Below are 19,194 nucleotides of genomic sequence, written 5' to 3'. Positions count from 1 at the left end.
TTATGCATTCAAGCCTGCCAGCCGACGAAGAGTGTGAAGACGAGCCAGAATGCGATAGCTTGAAGTAAACAGGCTATAAATTTAAACCGGGCAGCAAACGCTCTGTCATCTTATTTATGTACAAATGTTTATGTTTATGCTGATTTCGCTATTGATCACCGTAGCGATGATGAGGTTAGAAAATGTGTTTCCTGTACTTTCCCACGCTAGAAAGTTGAGTTCCTCACTAGCATCTAAGTCGTATAGAAAAGCATAAAATTAAGGGAGAAGCTCCTCGTCCTCTTTAAGAGAATCCAGCTCTCAGGCAACTTAAAGTGTTGCTATACACGTGAGGAAGGCTTCAGAAAAATGTCATAAATTCAAATTACACACGTCGCAGTGAAGGAGCACCGGAGAGAGCGCAGATTTCTCCATTATCAACACACACAGGGAGACAGACACACACACACGCCCAGCGAGCGCTTTGACAGCAACGACTGCCGCAGACTTTCCTTCGAGATCCGCCATAGGTCAGTCCAACAGCTGCTCCGCCCCTCCGCCAATCACGCAGGAGCAGGGAGCGGGAACCCCGCATAAATACACACCAATTAAAGAACCGAAAATTAATCTGAGCAATCAAGCCTCGCCTGTCTCCTTCCCTTGCTGCTTCTCGCTGACAGATTGAATGCCATCCATCACACCGCAGCCGGCTCCTCCGCTGATTAATTTACTGTAAGAGAGGGCGAACTAAATCAATGTTTTAAGAAACCGGAGGAATCAAGGACAAGCAAATATCCATGGCGGGGAATGAAAAATAAATGCCTGGGGTTGTGCCGGTTAGGGGTGGGCAACACAAACAACCCAGAGTTCACCGTGAAAACTAACTTGATACCAGGTTCAGTGCCACAATATGAAACCCATACCATTAGGAGCGATGGTAAACAGAATGGACAATAGAAGAAGACATGAATACATCCAAATAGATTTATAGGTTCTTGCTCGACACAGCAAACCCTGCATTGCATTATCCAGTTTCTTCAATCACATTTCTAACATTTGATTTCCATTTAATCTGCATAGTATTGATGTTTACAGCTTCATATTTATTCTAATGTTTGAATAGTTTGTGGCTTTTGTCCTTTTCATGTGCGTACAGGTACCTGTCAGACAAACTAAGCACGTATATGTATATATATATCAATGGTCTGGGGATGTTTTTACGATCAATACTGTTGAATACTGACCTGCAGCACCGTCTGGATCTTGGCAGAGACGTCCGCCTGCTCGTACAGCTTGATACCCTCTTTCTGGGCCCCTCCCGGGCAATGCACCGCGATGTGCTGCAGGTGGGCCAGCACCACGCTGTGCGCCTGAGCCACTGCCTTGAACTTATCAAACAGGAGCTCCAGCAGCTCCAGCAGCAGCCTGCAGAGGGAGGCAGAGAGAGCAGAACGAGAGCAGGAGTGAGTGTGGGAAAGACTCGGAGAAGAGAGGGGATGGAGAGAAGTTATGAGAAATGAGTCTTGGTAATATTTAAAAGAAATAAACAAAAATGTAAAATTCTTTTTCACTGTTGCAACAAAAAAAAAGGATTCTGAAATGCAACATTTGTTATATAAGCAATTTTACATAGTCTTTTATTTCCCTAAGCTCTGAGAAACCCCAACCAGCAGTGAATTCACTCAACACTTCATTAATAAAGAAAATAAACTGGCCTTGAGCCTCCACAGAATTCTGCTTCTATTCGAATATTAGAAGGAAGGGAGAATTAGTCTCAGCACGACATGATATACTGCTGCTGTCAGCCAGCACACCAATTAACTAGTTTTTTTTTCATTTCACCAACAATGACAATAAAAGTCTGCACAGAACTGCGACAGTTAATGGCCGCGTTCTCCAGGTTTTTCCTCACCTCCTCACTCATGGTATCCATAATGTACAATGTAGTGCACTCTGCACGTTAAGACATTATTGTGTATCTCAGCTGCTGCTTAGATTTCCCTTTACCTCCTCAATGCCACCTGATGAATGTTTAAGTGCACTGAAGCAATAAAGTAAATTATTCCTATTAATATGTATTTAATGTATACAAATTCAAGGTAAATAAGGTGCAATTAAAAAGTAAAACTACGCATAAACTGCAAAAAAACTGCAGAAATACAGTGAAGCATATTCATGTAACTATGCAACAAATTTTGGGAAAAAGCTTTCACTGCCCAATGTATCTGTCGACACGTTTCAAAAACATATTTCTTGTGTTTGCTTTTAATCAATTTGACCATGTCTTTTCTTTTATCCTAATCTTAACATTCCTTTAACACTTTTTTAAGACTTTATGTTCTAACATCCTTTGCTGTTTTAAAATGTTGTGTTTTTAGGTTTTTGTTTTAACCATCCTTTTAATGTAAAGCACCTTGAGATGCATTTTATGAAATGGGAATTGCAATATAAATGAAGTATATTATTATTTGTCTTGTCATAAATCCAACAAATTACTTGAGGTAAAGCAGAATAAATGAAAAAAATAAGCCATTCATAAGAAAAGGAGCGAGGGAACAGAAAAAATAATCATTAATGGGAACTTTTCACAAATATTTCACCTGCAGTAATAAAACACAGCACCTTGGCTGGCTAATGTAAAAGCAGTGCGGTGGCCCAAACCTGGACTGGAACAGAACGAGCAGCTATACTCTCATTAGCTCTAAATGGCTCTGGCTGAAGAAGAGAGCGCAGCCAAAACCAAGCTGACCTTCCACTTGATCGGAGTGCTACACTGTGGATTGGAAGCTCACAGTTGCCTCGTCTGCGCTTGTGCTTTCATACAGACTCTGCCTTAGCTGCTTTCCGCGCAAGGACAAAGCTTTCAAAGTAAAGAGGGAACACAGGTTATATTAGCCGAGTCTGAATGGGAACCCAGTGCGCCCATGCCAGTGAGTGCCCACTTTATTTTAGTGGAGATATTAAGAGTTAATATAAATACAGTCAAACTCTCTGACACTCTTTTAGTGCACTCGTCTGACATTTCATCCGGGGTTCAAATTAATTGGCAGTAAGTGAAACCTTGTTATTAATTTTATAAATGACCAGAGATTAAAAGTTCATAAAAATATTGGCTATGGACCTTGCTGGGGAACTGAACCATCATGTGATTTAAAGACATATACTGTAGGCTGAGCAAACCTTCAATATAATAATTCTTGTAAAAATGACCATGCTAGCCAGCTCCCCATATTTCCCAGTCAGATCTAACTGGATCGTTCCTGAACCTCATAATCAGTTTTTCTGCTGATTTAATTAGAACTAGAAATCATTCAGAAGAGCCCATACCTCCACCAGGGGCCTCTCTCTCGCAGTGTTAAAGAAAGTGATAATAAATTACTGGAACCTCCCCTTTGTCCTGATCTGTGCCAAAATGTATTACCATACAGCGGCTATAAAAAGCCTACACCCACAATGAAACCACATTTAAATCCAATAAATCAAATTCGAACCAAATTGCAAACACTCATAGATGTCAGTCCCCTAAATATGCCTGCTTTTTTTTTTTTTCAAATCAAGACCCATGCATTATTCAGTGGGAAGTGGGTGAAAAAAAACACCTTATGTCACAATGTTATTAAATGATATAGAAAACCCTGCAATCCTGCTGACAAACAAATAAAAGCAATGGTTAGGGCTAAAAACAAAAATGTAAAAATCTGAGTTTGGTGCCTAATTATTTCCTGACTCAAAAAAGACCTGTTGTACAGAAACACAACCAAACACAAAAGCTTTGACTGCCTAAAACAAATCCTCTATTATGTGCACTCAAAAGCACCCGAGCCAAAACCTCATTAATCCCAAGTCAATACAAATTACCGGCAATTTGAATATTTCAAGAAAAGTAGGCACGCTGAAAGTTTTGGGAAGCGGCCAAGGTTTCCCAGGGAAGGTATAAGGATAATGTGGAGGCGAGATGGATGGATGTTTCAGTAGGGGGGCATTTTGGTTGGCTGTCTGTCACTACACCAGCAGCAGCAGTGAATAAATGTTATTAATGGAGAGTAAAGCAGGCACAAATCACTATGAGTTATAACTCGGTGAATGGGAGATGTTCATGTGACGAAGAGAGGAGCTGTGAGCGGCGGCGGCGGGTGAAGGAATCTCTCCCTCCTCCTGCCTCATGTGTAACCATGAAGGACTGACGTGAAAAAGGACACACGGTGGACGGCAGCTTTTAGAAATGCACGAACGGCACACGATTCCCCGCATGAAACTCACAGCTCTGACCTCGTCACCTCTTCTGTTGTCCAATCTCTAAATGCACCACATCTCCTACCCCTCACACACTCATTGCACTCCCAGCGGAGGCCTTCCTAATCCATATTGTGTGTTCTTTAAGACCTCACTTCTCATTTCCCCTCAGGATCGAAGCAGACACACGCAGGGCTGATGGAGAGACAGCGGGGAGCACACACGTGGACGTACAGAGCAAACCCCTGACTTACATCTGTGTGTTTCATTTGTGGGAGGACGGGGATAGTGCCCCCATTTTCATTAAGTTGGTCGTCAGTCACAGATAATTAAATTACTATAAATAGGGGTCTACAGAGTGTTTAAAGTACAGAGTTGAGGTATTAAATGTGCAAGGTCATCCTGCTGTCACACACAAATGTACACAGACTGGGAACACATTCATACAAATTAGCCCCTCGGACTTTTCCAGTGACCACTGGACTGAACAGGCAGAGAAAAACAGGACACAAGAGACAAGCAATCACTCTTCAGATCAATGAGGTTTTCTCGTTTTTTAAAAAAAATTGGATTTAAAACACATTCCCTTTTATTCTAATGTCCTTTGGTCATTCGAGCATTTCACTTTTAAATCAGCTCTTTCTTTCTATCTGAGGGATTTAAATTTGATTCAGAAGCTCCTACACACATATATATATATAAAAACAGTACAGAGGACCGAGGCTCTGTGTTTGAAATGCAAAAATGGGAAAGGAATACGAGTTCAACAAGTCCGATTTGATGTAAATTAAAATGAACTACTCACAGATCAGTGGCGCATGCTAATAACGTCGCTGCGTGGACTGGGAACCTGTGTGGAGTATCTATATGAAAGATCTAGTGAAAGGAGGTGGAAATGAAAAGGCACTTTCAATGTGGCTGATCACAGACGAGGTGAATGAGAACATAAAGCTCCAGCAGCAAGCCAGACCACTGCATGTGCTGTAAAGTGCTTCAGTGTTGCCTGCTAGTCTGCAGGGCTATAAAATATAGTGTGCAATAATGCAACACCATTGTTCCCTACAAGTGGTACATTGGTTGGAGTTTCCATAGCAACAAGCCTTGACTTTAAATTGAAGTGAACATAGGCAGAACTAGGTGTGCATGTATCCAAATACAAACACGTCTAAGTGTTCCCTCAAATGCAATTCAGCACGCTCTAAAACAAATGCAGAGTTAAGCGATCGCACACGCATACGCACACGCAGGCAAACTTAAAACAATCTGCGAGGAGCGGCGCTGGGAATGAGCTACGCGGTGGCCTATTACGCTGAGGTCAGATGAGATTCAGCAGGCAACAGGAGAGGGGAAGGCAGACGAGGCCGGAGAGAACATCCCTGACAGAAAACAAGACGTTCCTCTTAAATGGTTCAGGATCAGTGGACTGAGACCTGTGCTTCCCAAGTCTGTGCTCTGGGCCGTGTGTGCGTGTGAGAGAGTCTGCAGGAGTCGACGTGAGCGCTTTTAAAATGTTAGCGGTCCGCTAAGGCAGGTGTGAAATTGTTTGTGTATGTATGGGTGTGTTTAACCATGACTTGTGTGAGGGTTTAAAGCAGCAGAGGATCTGTTTTCATGGTCTGAGGCAGGCGCGTCTCCGGTCTTAGCCTTTACTGTGTTTCACACCTGGTTGACGGTCTGACGATCAACACCCTGGGAACGCATTCAAAACATGTTCTCTGCTGCCTTCACTGTCAATTCCTAATGCAAAAGACCCACTGCACGTAACACCCAGAGCGACTAAAGACTAATCCAATCCACATTAGGGAAGTGCAAGAGTGAAGTTGGGAAACCTTTTGTTCATCCTACCTGGTTTATCTGCTGTGAAGAATAATTACTGTTCAAGTGTGTGGTTTATATTCAAGTTTGAATGATTTACTTAACTGATGTTTTTTTCATACATTACATTACAGGCTATTTCAGAGGTCGGTTAAGCAATCAACACGATCTACAGACAAGAGTTTAAAAAATAAAAGCTCTGCAATTCAGCTCAATATAAAGCATTACAGCAACAAAAAGCAGGTTGAGCTTTTACTTTGAAGACAAATTGCCAAAGAGGAAGTAATATTATATATGTTGTTGCAATGATGGAGCTCAGCACCCGAACTGTGTTTCAGTCCGATATGGTGAAATAAAAATAACCAAACTATCTGGCCACGATTTTGACCCACGGTTTGACCCAGGTACCGACCACTGCTGTAGTTTATCCGAGGACGTAGAAGAAGACACTCGGTCAACTCGGCCCAGAGACTGAACGAACACTTAGTAGGTAGATAAAACAGCTGTAAAGTATGATTGAGAATCAGGGGAAGCCAAGGTTGGACGAATGGAGAGAGTGGCCAACGACACAGGGGAACTGATTCTAGTGGAAATACTACAACTAAAGAAGAATAAGCAAGCACGCACGCTGCTTTAATAAAACTCCTTTGCATAGATAAAATACTGCAGGGATTACAAATGACAGCTTTTATCAGCGGTAACAGCAGTAGCTGCATGCTGCTGATCATTTTTGGAAACATTGCTCGCGCTTCTTATTATCTTCTGTCAGGCAAATATTATCATTTCCAAAAAGATGGTTTTCATCTTTCCACAGAATTGCTTATTGTTTCCTCTTCAGGCGATCCATTTACTGCACCCTGCACCCCCCCCTTTTCATTTCCCTCCTCATTTACTATTTGGTTTTTCTCCATTTATTTTACTGATCTTTGGCAACTCACTCTTGAGGGGATCATTCTCCACTCTCAGGAAGCCATGATACTTTAATAGAGTGCCTCCTTCCCTCTCCCTATCTCCATACTTTACCTCGGCTGGCACTCCTGGGCCAGGGTTTCGCCTCTCTGATAAGCATGGTCAGCTATCTGAGTGGTGGACCTCTTGACGATCTGTTTCAGTTCAGGTTCCAGACGCTCCATTATGGCTTTGATGGTTTCTGGGACTTTCTTCAACTTGGCCAGAGCCTGAAGGAAAAAGAGCATTTTATTGAAGTTACAGCACAGATCGCGGGTGAGATATTACTCCGGTTTTAAAAGTTATTATAAAGAGTGAGCAGTATTCAGTGATGTTCATGTCCAGTCTGTACCTTGATGAGGATGCCCATGAACTCAGGACTGTTCTCCTCTGGATCCACTTCAGGGAGGTCGGCTTGGTTCGGCTCTCGCCCGTCCTCACGCACTAAAGAAGAAGAACAAATATACATAAGGAAGAAATATACATATAAATATATAGAGGATATATACATAGAGTAAAGTAATAATAAAACATTTACAAGTGCAGAAATCTATTACTTCAGCACTGGATGAATATAAAATGATCACTTTTAATTTAGACCTGATCTGTAGAACCCTGAAAGTGTTTGTCACCTAGTCAGCAGTTTCCAGAGTAGAACTGCTACACACAGCATACAAACACCGTTTTAATTAATAAAGTTTCTTTCTTTACTTATTTTACTATGTTAACATCCTGCATCTTTCTATTTAAAAATCACACTTGCACCTATCCTGTTATCACCCCCCTACACACCCACAGAAACACACTCCACCCCCAACTCACACTCTCGCCATATGACTTAGCCACATTAGCGGCTAAATTGAGAGTGGCAGCATGGAGTGATGCTCTAATTTCCATTAGATGGGGCCTCCCAATTCCCCATCAAAGCGCGTTAAGAGAGTTAATGTTTATGGCAAGTTAATGGACTTTGGGCGTACTTCCTCTTTTCCCCATTCCGACTATAGTTTGTGTAATAATTATGACAATTACTAGCTACAAATGAGGCGCTCTAATGCTATTAAACAAAATGGCAAAGCTAGGTCGCTGATGGAAGCCGGCTGCTGTGTCGTGACCACGGTTGTTAGCGTGGCGGTGTATTGGCACTTACCGCCCGGTGGTAGCTAATTGCCACAGCTTTCTCCACATAATGTGGGTAAAAATGTGGTTCAGCTTGTACTTTCAGGTTGGCCGGGTGGGCGAATTGAATGGATATTTATTATGTATTTGTGGTGTTATCCGTGCTTTTGTGTGGGTGTTTGTGTGCTCGAGGTCACGGCACGCACAGACGCGTTGTGTTGAGCTGGGTAAATAAAAAGAGGTGAAGTTAAAGTTGTGATGAAATGATGAAAGAACTAAAGATGGAGGTAGACAGAGAGAAACACAACAGTATGATTTAACAACATTAGGAAGGCAGAGAAATGTTCACATTCTACCTTCCAGATTTTCTGTTTGTCAGGAGCCAATCACATGCTTACGCACACTAGGTGAATAAGTTAAAATGTCTGTGGACGCTGAGTGGTGTGTACAGTATGATTGCCTCTCATCCACGGAGCTAAAAAACGAAACGGTGAGTCACTAATTCAGAATGCCAAGAGTGGGTGGTTTATAAAAAAAAAAAAAAGTGCCAGGCTTAAGATGAAAACTCAGAAACACTAAGGGAACACCGAGTTATTGCAGGATTAACTTTTTTCATTATCTCCTTGTTTGCCTTCCTCTGTGCTGTGCCTGGAGGGAATGCGGCGGCTGACGCTATACGACCGAGCGAGAATTCACACATTCCCCGGTAAAATTATAGTCTGCATTATCAGCCTCTGTTAGAAGCGCTGGTTATTGGTTTGAGTGTAATGAATGCTTTTCGCCTGCTGTGATGACAGAGATGCTGGGTGACTAATGGTACAGCTAGGGGGGGGCGAGATGATTATAATTTTGGTGTGGGAAACGTATACCATGATCATAGTTGAAGATGTTATGACATATACTGCGGGGGAAGAAGTCTGGGTGCATGTATGCCTGTGTGCAAAGTTGAATGTGTGTATAAGTGCAATGAGGCATCAGTGGTGTGTTGTCTGTTAAGTGTGTGAATCCAGTAATGGTGCATATGTATGTGTGTGCCACAGAGAGAATACACACCCATAATGACATGCAAATGGTTGTAAGACAAAGTGATGCTAATGACTTCATTATCACCGAGAATATCCGCAGAGTGAAAATAACATTGCTCACTGAAATCCACACACTTTTTTTTTTATCCATAGAGACCGACAACACTACTTTATATGTTTATCTCTTTAGTTATCTTATGTATGGCATTTTAATGGAGAGCCAACTTTATAAGCTATTGTCTTTCATGACAATTTCCCCTTGTTTTTGTTTTCTGTTATTCCTTCATAAGCTGCTTTCAGACATGAGCCGAACTCTTAGGGGCTGTATGTGCGAACGCTGAAAAAAAACTTGATATCCACAGCGGAGTTGATAAGTTACGTTCTACCCCATGCCTCACCTGAACGCGACGCAGATTTCTGTGTTGTTGTGTGAACGCATCTGAGCGGAGAATCTCCTGCTGCATCGTTTGTGTGTGAAAGACAAACTCCAGAGAAAGTCTGGACCCACTTGTGTGGACATTCTCTTGAGGTCATGTCTGAAAAACGGCTACGTTAACTGCAAAGCCAGCACCAATTTTTGTCAATTATGGTTTCTTACATCTCACATTTAAAATGATCGAAAGTCCGTACCACTGCTGGATCCAGGGGTGCTGAACTGCGAGGAATCCAAAAGCTTGCGGGGGGTGGACAGACTGCTGACATCCAACACAGGCATGGGAGATGTGTCTTTGGCAGCAGACCTGGGAAGGAAAATAAAATCCATGGGGTTATCAAAAATAAAATAAGTGAACTTAATACATATCATGTTTTCTGTCTTGTACAAATCATGATATTGCAATAGCAAGGGAAGTTGCTCCAGAACGCTGGAGTAATAGCTTTTTATACACACATGAAAATACTGTATGCACTAACAGAAACACACCCACTAACCTGCCCTTCCCTAACAAAAACAATCTACTGTAATAAAAAAAAAATCTGGGTGGGATTGCTGCTGCTTTCCAATGAGCCATTTATCAAGGCTTAAGCTCGAGGTGGAAGCAATCCAGGTCCTTTAAGTTGGGGCGGTATAAACACAGTGGGCCTGCTAAGTGAGTGGGGTGTATGGAGGCTGGCTCGTTGTTAGAGGCGACCCAATCCAGGGAGGCCAGGACCTGTCACTGGCTGACCCTCAGTAATAAATCATACCTCACCAACCCACCGCCACCATAATTACTGCACCACACACACAAACACATCTGTACAAGTGAAAACAACACTTAAGCCGAATGTTTTACAAAAAACACAAGAGCGTCAACAGTGTGTTTAAAGCCATTGCGCCACATTATGCCCAATAAGTTACACAGCCGCTTCATGAAACTGAGAAACTGGCTGTTGGGTCACGGAGGAGGTCATTCTGCTAGTGGCTGCGAAACCTTCTTCATTGTTTGACGCATCACGAGTGTCACACAGAATCCGTGGATGCTACATTCTGTCGTCTTATTTATTTACTGCCAGTAATTGGAAGCCAACATTGTCTCCTAGACTTCTAAAAACAGTTTGTTCCCTAAGAAAGAAAAAAACATTATCACAACGTGTGTGTGTTTGTCAGATTTTTTTACAATAGCACATATCATGACTCCGAGTGCCACTTCCTAATTCCCTGTGAGCGAATTAGTGCTGTCTGTGTCTTTACAGCAAATGATTCAGGGTGTTTTGGTCGGTTTCTTTGCGACTTTAGAGCACAAAGTACAAACAGGAAGAAGTCGAGCAACAAGTGAGACAGGGTCTAATTGTTTTTGTCAGTAATTGGCTTGGTTTCCATACAGGAAATAACTGGCAAGTTGCACTTTGTTGTCCCGGCTGTGGAACAACTTATAATGAAGGCACATCTATACAGTCTTTGAAGGCAGCGTTTCTGCTGACTACATAATAGGCAAACAATAAAAGGTTTTTTATTCTTCAGACACAAACAAACTAAAACATATACTTTATATAACAAGCTATGACTTTTTTTCAACTCCACTTTCTCTATCAATCTTGCACAGTTGCATGTCAGTGATAACACAGTAAGAAAATGAAATAAAATGTGTTGTATGTTTGTGGAGCCATAAAAGAAAAGCTGCAGCTTTGCTGAAGCTATTAGGGATGTTTATATAAGAAATGAAATCCCTAGTCCCAGTTTACAGTACCCTACAGTTACACTGTAAAGTCAGTTTATGACCAACAGTCGTGGTTCTGTGCCTGGACAAACACAGACGCAATAATAAAACACTGATCACATATTATATAACGTACACTCGAGTAAAAGAGATTTTGATGATACTGAGAGAACAACAACAACATATTAGAACTAGAATATAAGGAACTGCTTCTTACCCTGGGAGGCGAGCAGCATTCTTGTCCTTGTTCCTGAGTCCCAGGCGACTTGTGGACTTGATGTAGAGGTGTCGGTGCAGCTCATCGATGAGCACAAGGTGGATGTTGAGCTTCTTGCTGTGGAGCTCCAACCGCAGATCTCCGAGCCCCTCCACCTGCAGCAAGGGCCCCTCCAAGGACTCCACGGCTGTCACCTGCATATGATAACATAGTTTGGTTTCATTGTGTCTGGTCTGATCACTTTGGCATACACTGAAACAGCTGAAGGAATAACTAACTGAAGGATGAAAGTCTGTTTGACTTCGCTTTCTGGCCAACACAAAAAATCCATGTCAACAGAGGGAGACAATACTTGACAAAGATAACTTAGGGGGGACATATCAGATACCTGAACAAGTGGTACCCCACTGTATGGCGGGCATCTAAATGTAACTCATATTGAGGCTATTCTACATAAAACCAGAGCAGTAAAAGAAACTTAATAATAATTACTCCTTAATTACACAACCAACATCTACTTAAATACTATGACTGTTCTACCTGCTACGATAATAGGGGAACATTTAGTCGTCCTTCGTTGATACGACTACAAAAAACAATCATCTAACGAAACAAAACACTGAATTTCACCCAGAAATTGAAAGTCTCGTCCCACTTCTCTGTGGCCGCTTCTCCGCTGTGTGTGATGCATCTGCCCACACTAACCAAACAGCATAATAATCTAACTTTCCCACTCAACTTTTTCCTTGAACACGAGCAATGGTGAAGCAACGCTCCGTGTTTACAACGAGATGAACAGCGACACTCGTTACAACCTAAACAAATGAATGGGCAAATGTATTTATGTTATTCATCTAATTTAATTTAATTCATCGAATCTTATTATTTTATCTTCATTCAACCTACAAATTAAAACGTGAAAAAACACAAAACAAACTGCTCTAAAGTCGGCTCATCCACTCCTGAGTCACGCTCTTTATTTTCTCCAAATTCACCCAGCCTGCCCCCCCCCCTCCTTCCCCTCCTTTCTCGGGTTTCATTAGCAGGAGCAGCAGCGGTTGCAGATTGTTTGCAATTAATAAATCCTCACGCCATTAAATAAAATGCGCCTGTCTGTATGTGTATATTTATGTGTATGAATGTGCTTTTCTGGGTGTATTTCAGGAGCACTAATGGCCAGATGATAGCCCTGCGCAGGATATTTGCACGACCGGCCAGGGCAGGCCAGGGGGGGGGGATGGGTAATGGAGGGAATTGGGTAGTGGAGGGAGGGGTTGGGAGGGCGTGGGTCAAGTGTGTGTTGATGCAAAGGAGAGTCACATTAGTGACAAGATGAGCTAATGCGCTGCGTGATCAGCCCCTTTGGTTTAATAGAATAACTTGGCATGCCTTTAAGGATTTGTGTATTCGGTGTGTGTGTGTGTGTGTGTGTGTGTGTGTGTGTGTGTGTGTGTATGATTACATGTGTGTGATTGTATGACTGTAAATCATTTAACACTTATGTGTCTGTGTGTGGGGGGGCTAGCTCATTACCATTGGGCTGGGATGACAGAGGAAGGCTGGTTAACATCGTTAGGGGGCCAGGCTTGTCGGTGTAATGAGGTATATGAAGCCGCTACTGAATTTGCTTGGGAGTTGCTTGGGGAGAATTGGAGGTAAAGACAAAGAGGGTGATGAGGAGAGGAGAGGAGAGGAGAGGATAGGAGAGGATAGGAGAGGAGAGGAGAGGAGAGGAGAGGAGAGGAGTTGTTTCAAGGACAAAAGCCGGTCTTATTTTTAACCAACCCCATGGGTTTTAAAACTGCCATTCAATAGCAGAGATCATAGTCTTACTTCTATACCCACTGCTCTCTGGGAGTATAGACTTTGTGATTTTGAGTCTGTCCCAGCTGAAAGATGACCAACAAGAAATAAATCTGATGTTTTTTTATGGGCTTTGTGGCTCTTAAATGGTGGTTCCGCTTCACACTGTGGGAGAGGATCAAAGATGTGACCAATGTGACTGCTGCTGCTACAACATACGTCTACTCACCAACACATAGGAATGCAGCGTTAAATGCCGCACTGAATAAATGGTGCCACAACAGCCAGGTCCTGGTCGACATTCTCCTCCTCCTCCTCTTTGTTTGTTCTTCCACACACATAAATACCACTATACTGCAAGGGCTCGACTCCTGCTTGGTTCCATTGTCTATCACTACTGCAGCAGAAGCACAGATAGATGGTACATGCATTGCCTTGCATAGTAGCCAACGATTAAGTACGTGTTATCATCAAACAGTCTACGTACAACAAACTTGATGTTCATTAAATCCACGTCGCACAGTGAGGCCTTCAATACACTTGTGCGACAGCTGAAGTCTCCCAGTGTGCAGGGACCATTAAAGACAAGCCTCACATAAACACAAGCCCAGAAGACAATATGGAGAGCAAGCGACAGAAAAAACAAAAATCTCACAGATGAGTGCTATAATGAGTGACAGCGTGATGGGAATGAACACATCAATGATTCTATGAGAAGTGACACAGGCAGTAGGATGTGGCCACAGAGAGAAGCAGACACTATACAATATTATTCAGTAGCAAAGAAATGCTTGATCTTTCAGATTTTTGAAAAGTTGATGCTCTGGTTTTTACTTTGCCTTTTTAAAAATAATGAAACAAATCAAATGACATGTTAATGAGTGACTTACAAATACACCAAATTGTCTAGCAAAGATTTTCAGTGTCTATCAGCATTGAGACGACTGTGACTTCAGGGTTTTCCAGCCAGTATGAACCACCATTATTTATTTTAGCTAACAAGGTGTCTTTATTACTTCATATCTAAAGTATTAGAAATCAATGTGTAATGGTGAGTGGAGTCAAACATACACAAATTATGTTATTTCAAGGATGTTATTTTGCCTTTTTATAATGACTAATAGCATTATCTACTCGGGCGGAAGCTTAGGTTATTTAAACTGGACTTTTCATACATTATGTATTCATGAAACTGCTCGTCACCAAAGCAAAAGGTAGAACGAAAGCATCCAACAGCGGTTTGATAGGTACGGGCACAGAAAAATGTGCTTTTAAGTCTGTTTATAAAAATGCTCCATCCACAACACAGAGGCGTAGCGTCCGTCTGACTTTGAACCTTCCACATACTTTCAAAACCCACTGATCGAGCTGAGCACAGGTTGAATGAAGTTCCACTTTTTTCTATGCCCACACAGAGGATTTTTCATGGTCCTTAGGACACAGCATCATCCCTCTTTCTTTCCCTCATCCTCCGATAACCCCATTCGAGCAAAGTAATTATTACCAAAGTCTGGGGGAAGATGTGTAGGAGTGACAGAGGAAGGGAGGGAGGGAAAGGGAAAGGGAAGGAACAGAGAGACCACAGTGTTTGGTCGTTTAGTCCTCCAGCTCCCCTGCCGAGCGTACTGCAAAACACACATCAAAAGGAGAAGTGTACAGGCATGCATCCACACCTGCAGTGCCCTTAGATGCTGCTTGCTTGAAGTAAAAGAGTTCCACGCACTGGACTGTTCGAGACTCAAATGGGATTCTTTAAAAGGATGAAAGGCACCAAACTAGAAATCAATCTCAGCAGCAGGACTTCATAAGCACAGGTGTTTATGTATGTGGGCTGCACACAATTGGTCTCAGAAGCCCCCCTATCAGTTTTGCCTCATTTATATACTGAGTGTCAATAAGTTTTCCCACAACAAGACAACTTTCCTCACTTTGTTTACCGCGCATACCATCCAACCAAACAACCAAATCAAAAAACAATCTATTAGTTTGTCTGTCTGCCTCTTTGTCTAACTGGAATAATACACACATGAATACAGGATGCTTCTGTACAGCCAATCCTCTGGCAATCAGTCTACTCACCAGCATATCTGTGGCATGAAGGTAGTGTTTGCTCGCCATGTAGGTCTCCAGCCGCTGAGGCACCTGCTTGATGCTTTCAATTTCATCCAGCAGCTGGAGGACGTGCTTGTGCTCGATGCCTTCGATCCACAGCTTCCTCAGCTCGTCCCTTTTGCAGTGAAGAAGCATCTTACAGGAGAGGAGGTTCTCCTTCACCTGCAGGACAGAGAGAGTAGAAGTCATGACACTAAGCCTGGTCCTGAGGCACAGTTTAGTTACTGCAGTACTTCAAAATGAAAGCATTTTGGAGGTGTGGCTCAAACTTTTAGAGATAAGTAAGGCAACGTTTATGACTATAAAAGTTATTTAGAGATTTTAGGTTCATTTTAAAATAGTTTGTTCTGTGAAGTATATATATATCTGCACTTGAATCACAGATTTCAGGAAAACCTAAGTAATGTAACAACATAGCTTGGCTTTATAAAGTATTTTTTTAATAATCTGGCTACTAAAAACATGCAGACTGCAAAGTTTAATCTCATGGGTTTACAGATCCACAACATTTACAGTTTACAGCCTGAAAGTTGATCCATATTTTCTGGGCTCAGTATCATCAAAGAAAGACAAATTTTGTGACAAAGACTAATGGGCGACAGCAAAATACCTAATAACAAACAATATTTCAACTTAATTACCTGTCCAAATTAATCAATATTAACTCAGTGTAGGGTATCTGAAAAGTAAGTTAAGTAGAGAAGATAAGTTATTGATCATATTCCTTAAAAACTTTTTATAAACAATGGTGTGAGACACAGGTGTTTTCACTGGCTGGTTGAACCTCGAGTTTAAGAAAGGAAATGAACCATGCTGGAGGTTTTTCACAAGCATTTTTCAGATAAGACATTTTGACAAGTCACAGTAAGAAGAACAAAGATGTAAATTGATGACAGTTGAATTCCACTGAGCTGCTTTGGTTTCAAGGTCCAGGTATTGTGACTGCTGGTTTACTGTCACAGCCTTTTGGGAATCTTAATTATTGTTCATGTTATTTCAACACCTGTGCTTTTCCTACTATGACAAGCCGAATATCTATATAAGCCATATATGCAATTATATCATCATTTAAAGTCACCGGTGAACAAGTACTCTTGACAGTTTTGACCTTCTGAGAAAAAGCACTGCGAAACAAGATGTTTTTTTCTTTTGCTAAATCTGTGTTGGTTTCCTTTTGAAAGGGGGCGAGGGTCTGACCTTTTTTAATAATGTTAGCAAGGGCGAGAGAGAAAATTATGTCGAGCTGTGGGTTCTTCAGCTGGAAAGTTTTCTATCAGCAGTTTTCTTCTTGGGTGAAAAGGATTTGTGTTAATCAAATAAGTAGTTCAGGCTTGTCGAACCAAAAAGTTAAGAGACACTTTTAATGAATGAAGAGAGATAAATGAAAATTGTGAGAAGAAACGCTTCTTTGAATTAAGTAACACTTTTCTCAACCCTTCTGGTTTATTTGAGCGAGGGTCCATGTTTTGAATACATCTCTGCTCTCTACCTGTTTGATCTTGTTGCGGGAGCTGGTGATGCGCTCTGTGATGCTCTGGTAGGTCCTGATGGCCGTGGTGAGCTCTGCGTAATGCTGAACGATCAGCTCGTCGAGATCCCTGTCGCACGTCTCAAAGGCCTCTTCCAGACGCCCCTTCTCCGTCTCCCTGTCCTCCACATCGTCGCTGCTGGACAGGGTCCTGCATCAGGGGGGGAAGAAGATGAGAAGAAGAAGTGCATTTCAAACTAATAACTAAGTAAACATGATATATCTGGATGGGGCATCAATTACAAGTGTGAGATAAGTAGGAGGTCATATAAAGCACTTCATGAGTTCAGTTTAAGGTAGAAGATATTGGAGTGACAGTTCAACACTTTGGTGCAGGTAGCATGACAACATGAATAGGTACAATCATGCAATAACAAATGGATGTAACAGCAACATTATCTTGATGCTCCCAGATGCAAATCCAAGGTTAAAATTCAAAAAGGTTGATGCTCCCAGATGCAAAATGGTAGTTTTCTTATTAACCTTTATGTAAATGAGACAATTCATTTGATGATATATAAAAAGGACCTATTGAAGCAGCTCTACTTTGGAAACCCTGGACACCCAAAGACACCTGACAGTATAAGGATTAGGAGACGCAGCGACCTTTCAATACAAAATATACAAGACAAGAATAGTTAAAATAGCAATCTCGAACAGGAAGTTTTGATTGCATCCTTTTCATAATTTCAGGCAGCCATTCAGGATCAGTGACAAAACATAGGGTTCTGCAGTGATAAGTAGATCCATGTCCGGGTATAATCAACAAAACAAACACAAATCAAAATTAAAATAGTTGTATTGCAGCTGTTGCTAAGCGACCCCTCCCAAATCCTTGAGTTTATAAATTAACGAACAGTAAATAAGCTACCTCAATAGGACACACCCCATGACCAAGCGAGATTTAACACTTTTCCTTCTACTTAATGTGTAAATAAAGCTGCTGTGATCATTAGCCGACATGAAATAACGGTATCAAACACTAAACGTGCTTTTATTCCTCACATTTACTTGGTAGGACAGGAAGGAGGTAGCTAACTTGTAGCATAAGGAGCTAGCTGTCATTTCATCTCTGTGTCTAAACGCTACTGCACTTTAATGGCTGCCAGACATGTCGCAGCCATGTTACCTGTAGTAAAAGAAAGCAAAGCTCACCTTATGACAGAGATGAGGAGACCGGAGGGGTCTTTGTTTTTGCTCACAGCACTCCTGTACCTCCCTGTGTCAGCTGCCATCTTTACTCCAGCTGCGGCACCCAAACAGGAAGTGAGCGGCGCGAGGTTGCACCGCGGAACTCTGGGAGTTGTGGTTTTGAGCAGAGGAGCGTCGCTCTGCAGCAGTGAGGCATCAAAGTGTAAATACACTGTTACAGAGACAAGATAATAGATACATGTACAATTGGTATTATTTACTAAGCAATTTAACTTAACATTATAGCATGATAAGTCTGTATGTGGAGGATATGGTGGTCCTGAAGTGCAAATTACAAAATCCAACTGAAAATTTAAAAATAAATCCAAAAGCTAATGTAAAAACACAACAGCAAATAAAGTAAGAAAACACAACAGCAAATAAAAAAATATATAACAGCAAATAAGAAAACACATGAGGAAATAAGAAAACACAACGGCAAATAAAAAACACAACAGCAAATCAAAATAAATAACAGCAAATAAAAAAGCAGAACAGCAAATAAAAAACAAACATAATGAAAAATAGCAAAATACATTTTGTCAATGTAATGTAATGTAGTATTGCATACTACAATGACTACAAAGTCAATGTAGTATGACTATTTTTTTATTATAGGCCTATAATCATTTTAAACGATTTTATTTCTCATTGATCATCATCAAGAACAGCGATCTGTATCAGCTGGATGTTAAACGGTTTGCATCAAGCATGTGGCGCACTATGTTGTGGTGATAAAAAATCTGGTAGTTTTATAATGACAACTAGTTGATATGTCAGTGCAATGTTGACATTGGAGGTATTTTATTTTTTTCCATGCAACACAAATATCACAATAGAAAAGGTTTCACTTGCAACACTTCCAGTCCTGAGACGGCTGAACCAAAGGTGGAGCAGAGGAGCAGGGAGAAAGACAGTGCGTGTCAGTGAGTTAATAGCCTCCCCCATTTGGAACATATAGTGTTGGATTTGGCGGGGCTCTCCTGCACTGTATCTCTGACAATCTCTGCTGTACCGATGAGAATGAGCGAGGGCATTGATTCTGGTGCAAAAAGAGGTCGATTCCCAGCAGCCCGGGCCCTGATTGAT

The 19,194-nt window shown here is 41.6% G+C and overlaps 1 protein-coding gene across 1 annotated transcript in view; it reads right to left on the bottom strand.

The window, feature by feature from the left end:
* Positions 1-18,181, bottom strand: part of exoc4 (exocyst complex component 4) — a 111,587-nt gene extending 93,406 nt beyond the window's left edge. Inside the window, exons 1-8 of the mRNA XM_035147336.2 lie at positions 18,070-18,181; positions 16,876-17,065; positions 15,354-15,548; positions 11,472-11,665; positions 9,747-9,856; positions 7,328-7,419; positions 7,051-7,205; positions 1,224-1,404 (exon numbers count right to left, since the gene is read on the bottom strand). Coding sequence (XP_035003227.1) covers positions 1,224-1,404; positions 7,051-7,205; positions 7,328-7,419; positions 9,747-9,856; positions 11,472-11,665; positions 15,354-15,548; positions 16,876-17,065; positions 18,070-18,149 — 1,197 coding nt within the window. The 5' untranslated portion in view covers positions 18,150-18,181. The remainder of the gene's footprint in view (positions 1-1,223; positions 1,405-7,050; positions 7,206-7,327; positions 7,420-9,746; positions 9,857-11,471; positions 11,666-15,353; positions 15,549-16,875; positions 17,066-18,069) is intronic.
* Between the last annotated feature and the right edge of the window lie 1,013 nt (positions 18,182-19,194).

Source organism: Hippoglossus stenolepis, chromosome 22 (assembly GCF_022539355.2).
Source record: "Hippoglossus stenolepis isolate QCI-W04-F060 chromosome 22, HSTE1.2, whole genome shotgun sequence".
In the NCBI taxonomy this organism is placed as follows: Eukaryota; Metazoa; Chordata; class Actinopteri; order Pleuronectiformes; family Pleuronectidae; genus Hippoglossus; species Hippoglossus stenolepis.
The sequence above is the reverse complement of the archived record's forward strand: the minus strand, read 5'-3'. Positions and strand labels throughout refer to the sequence as shown.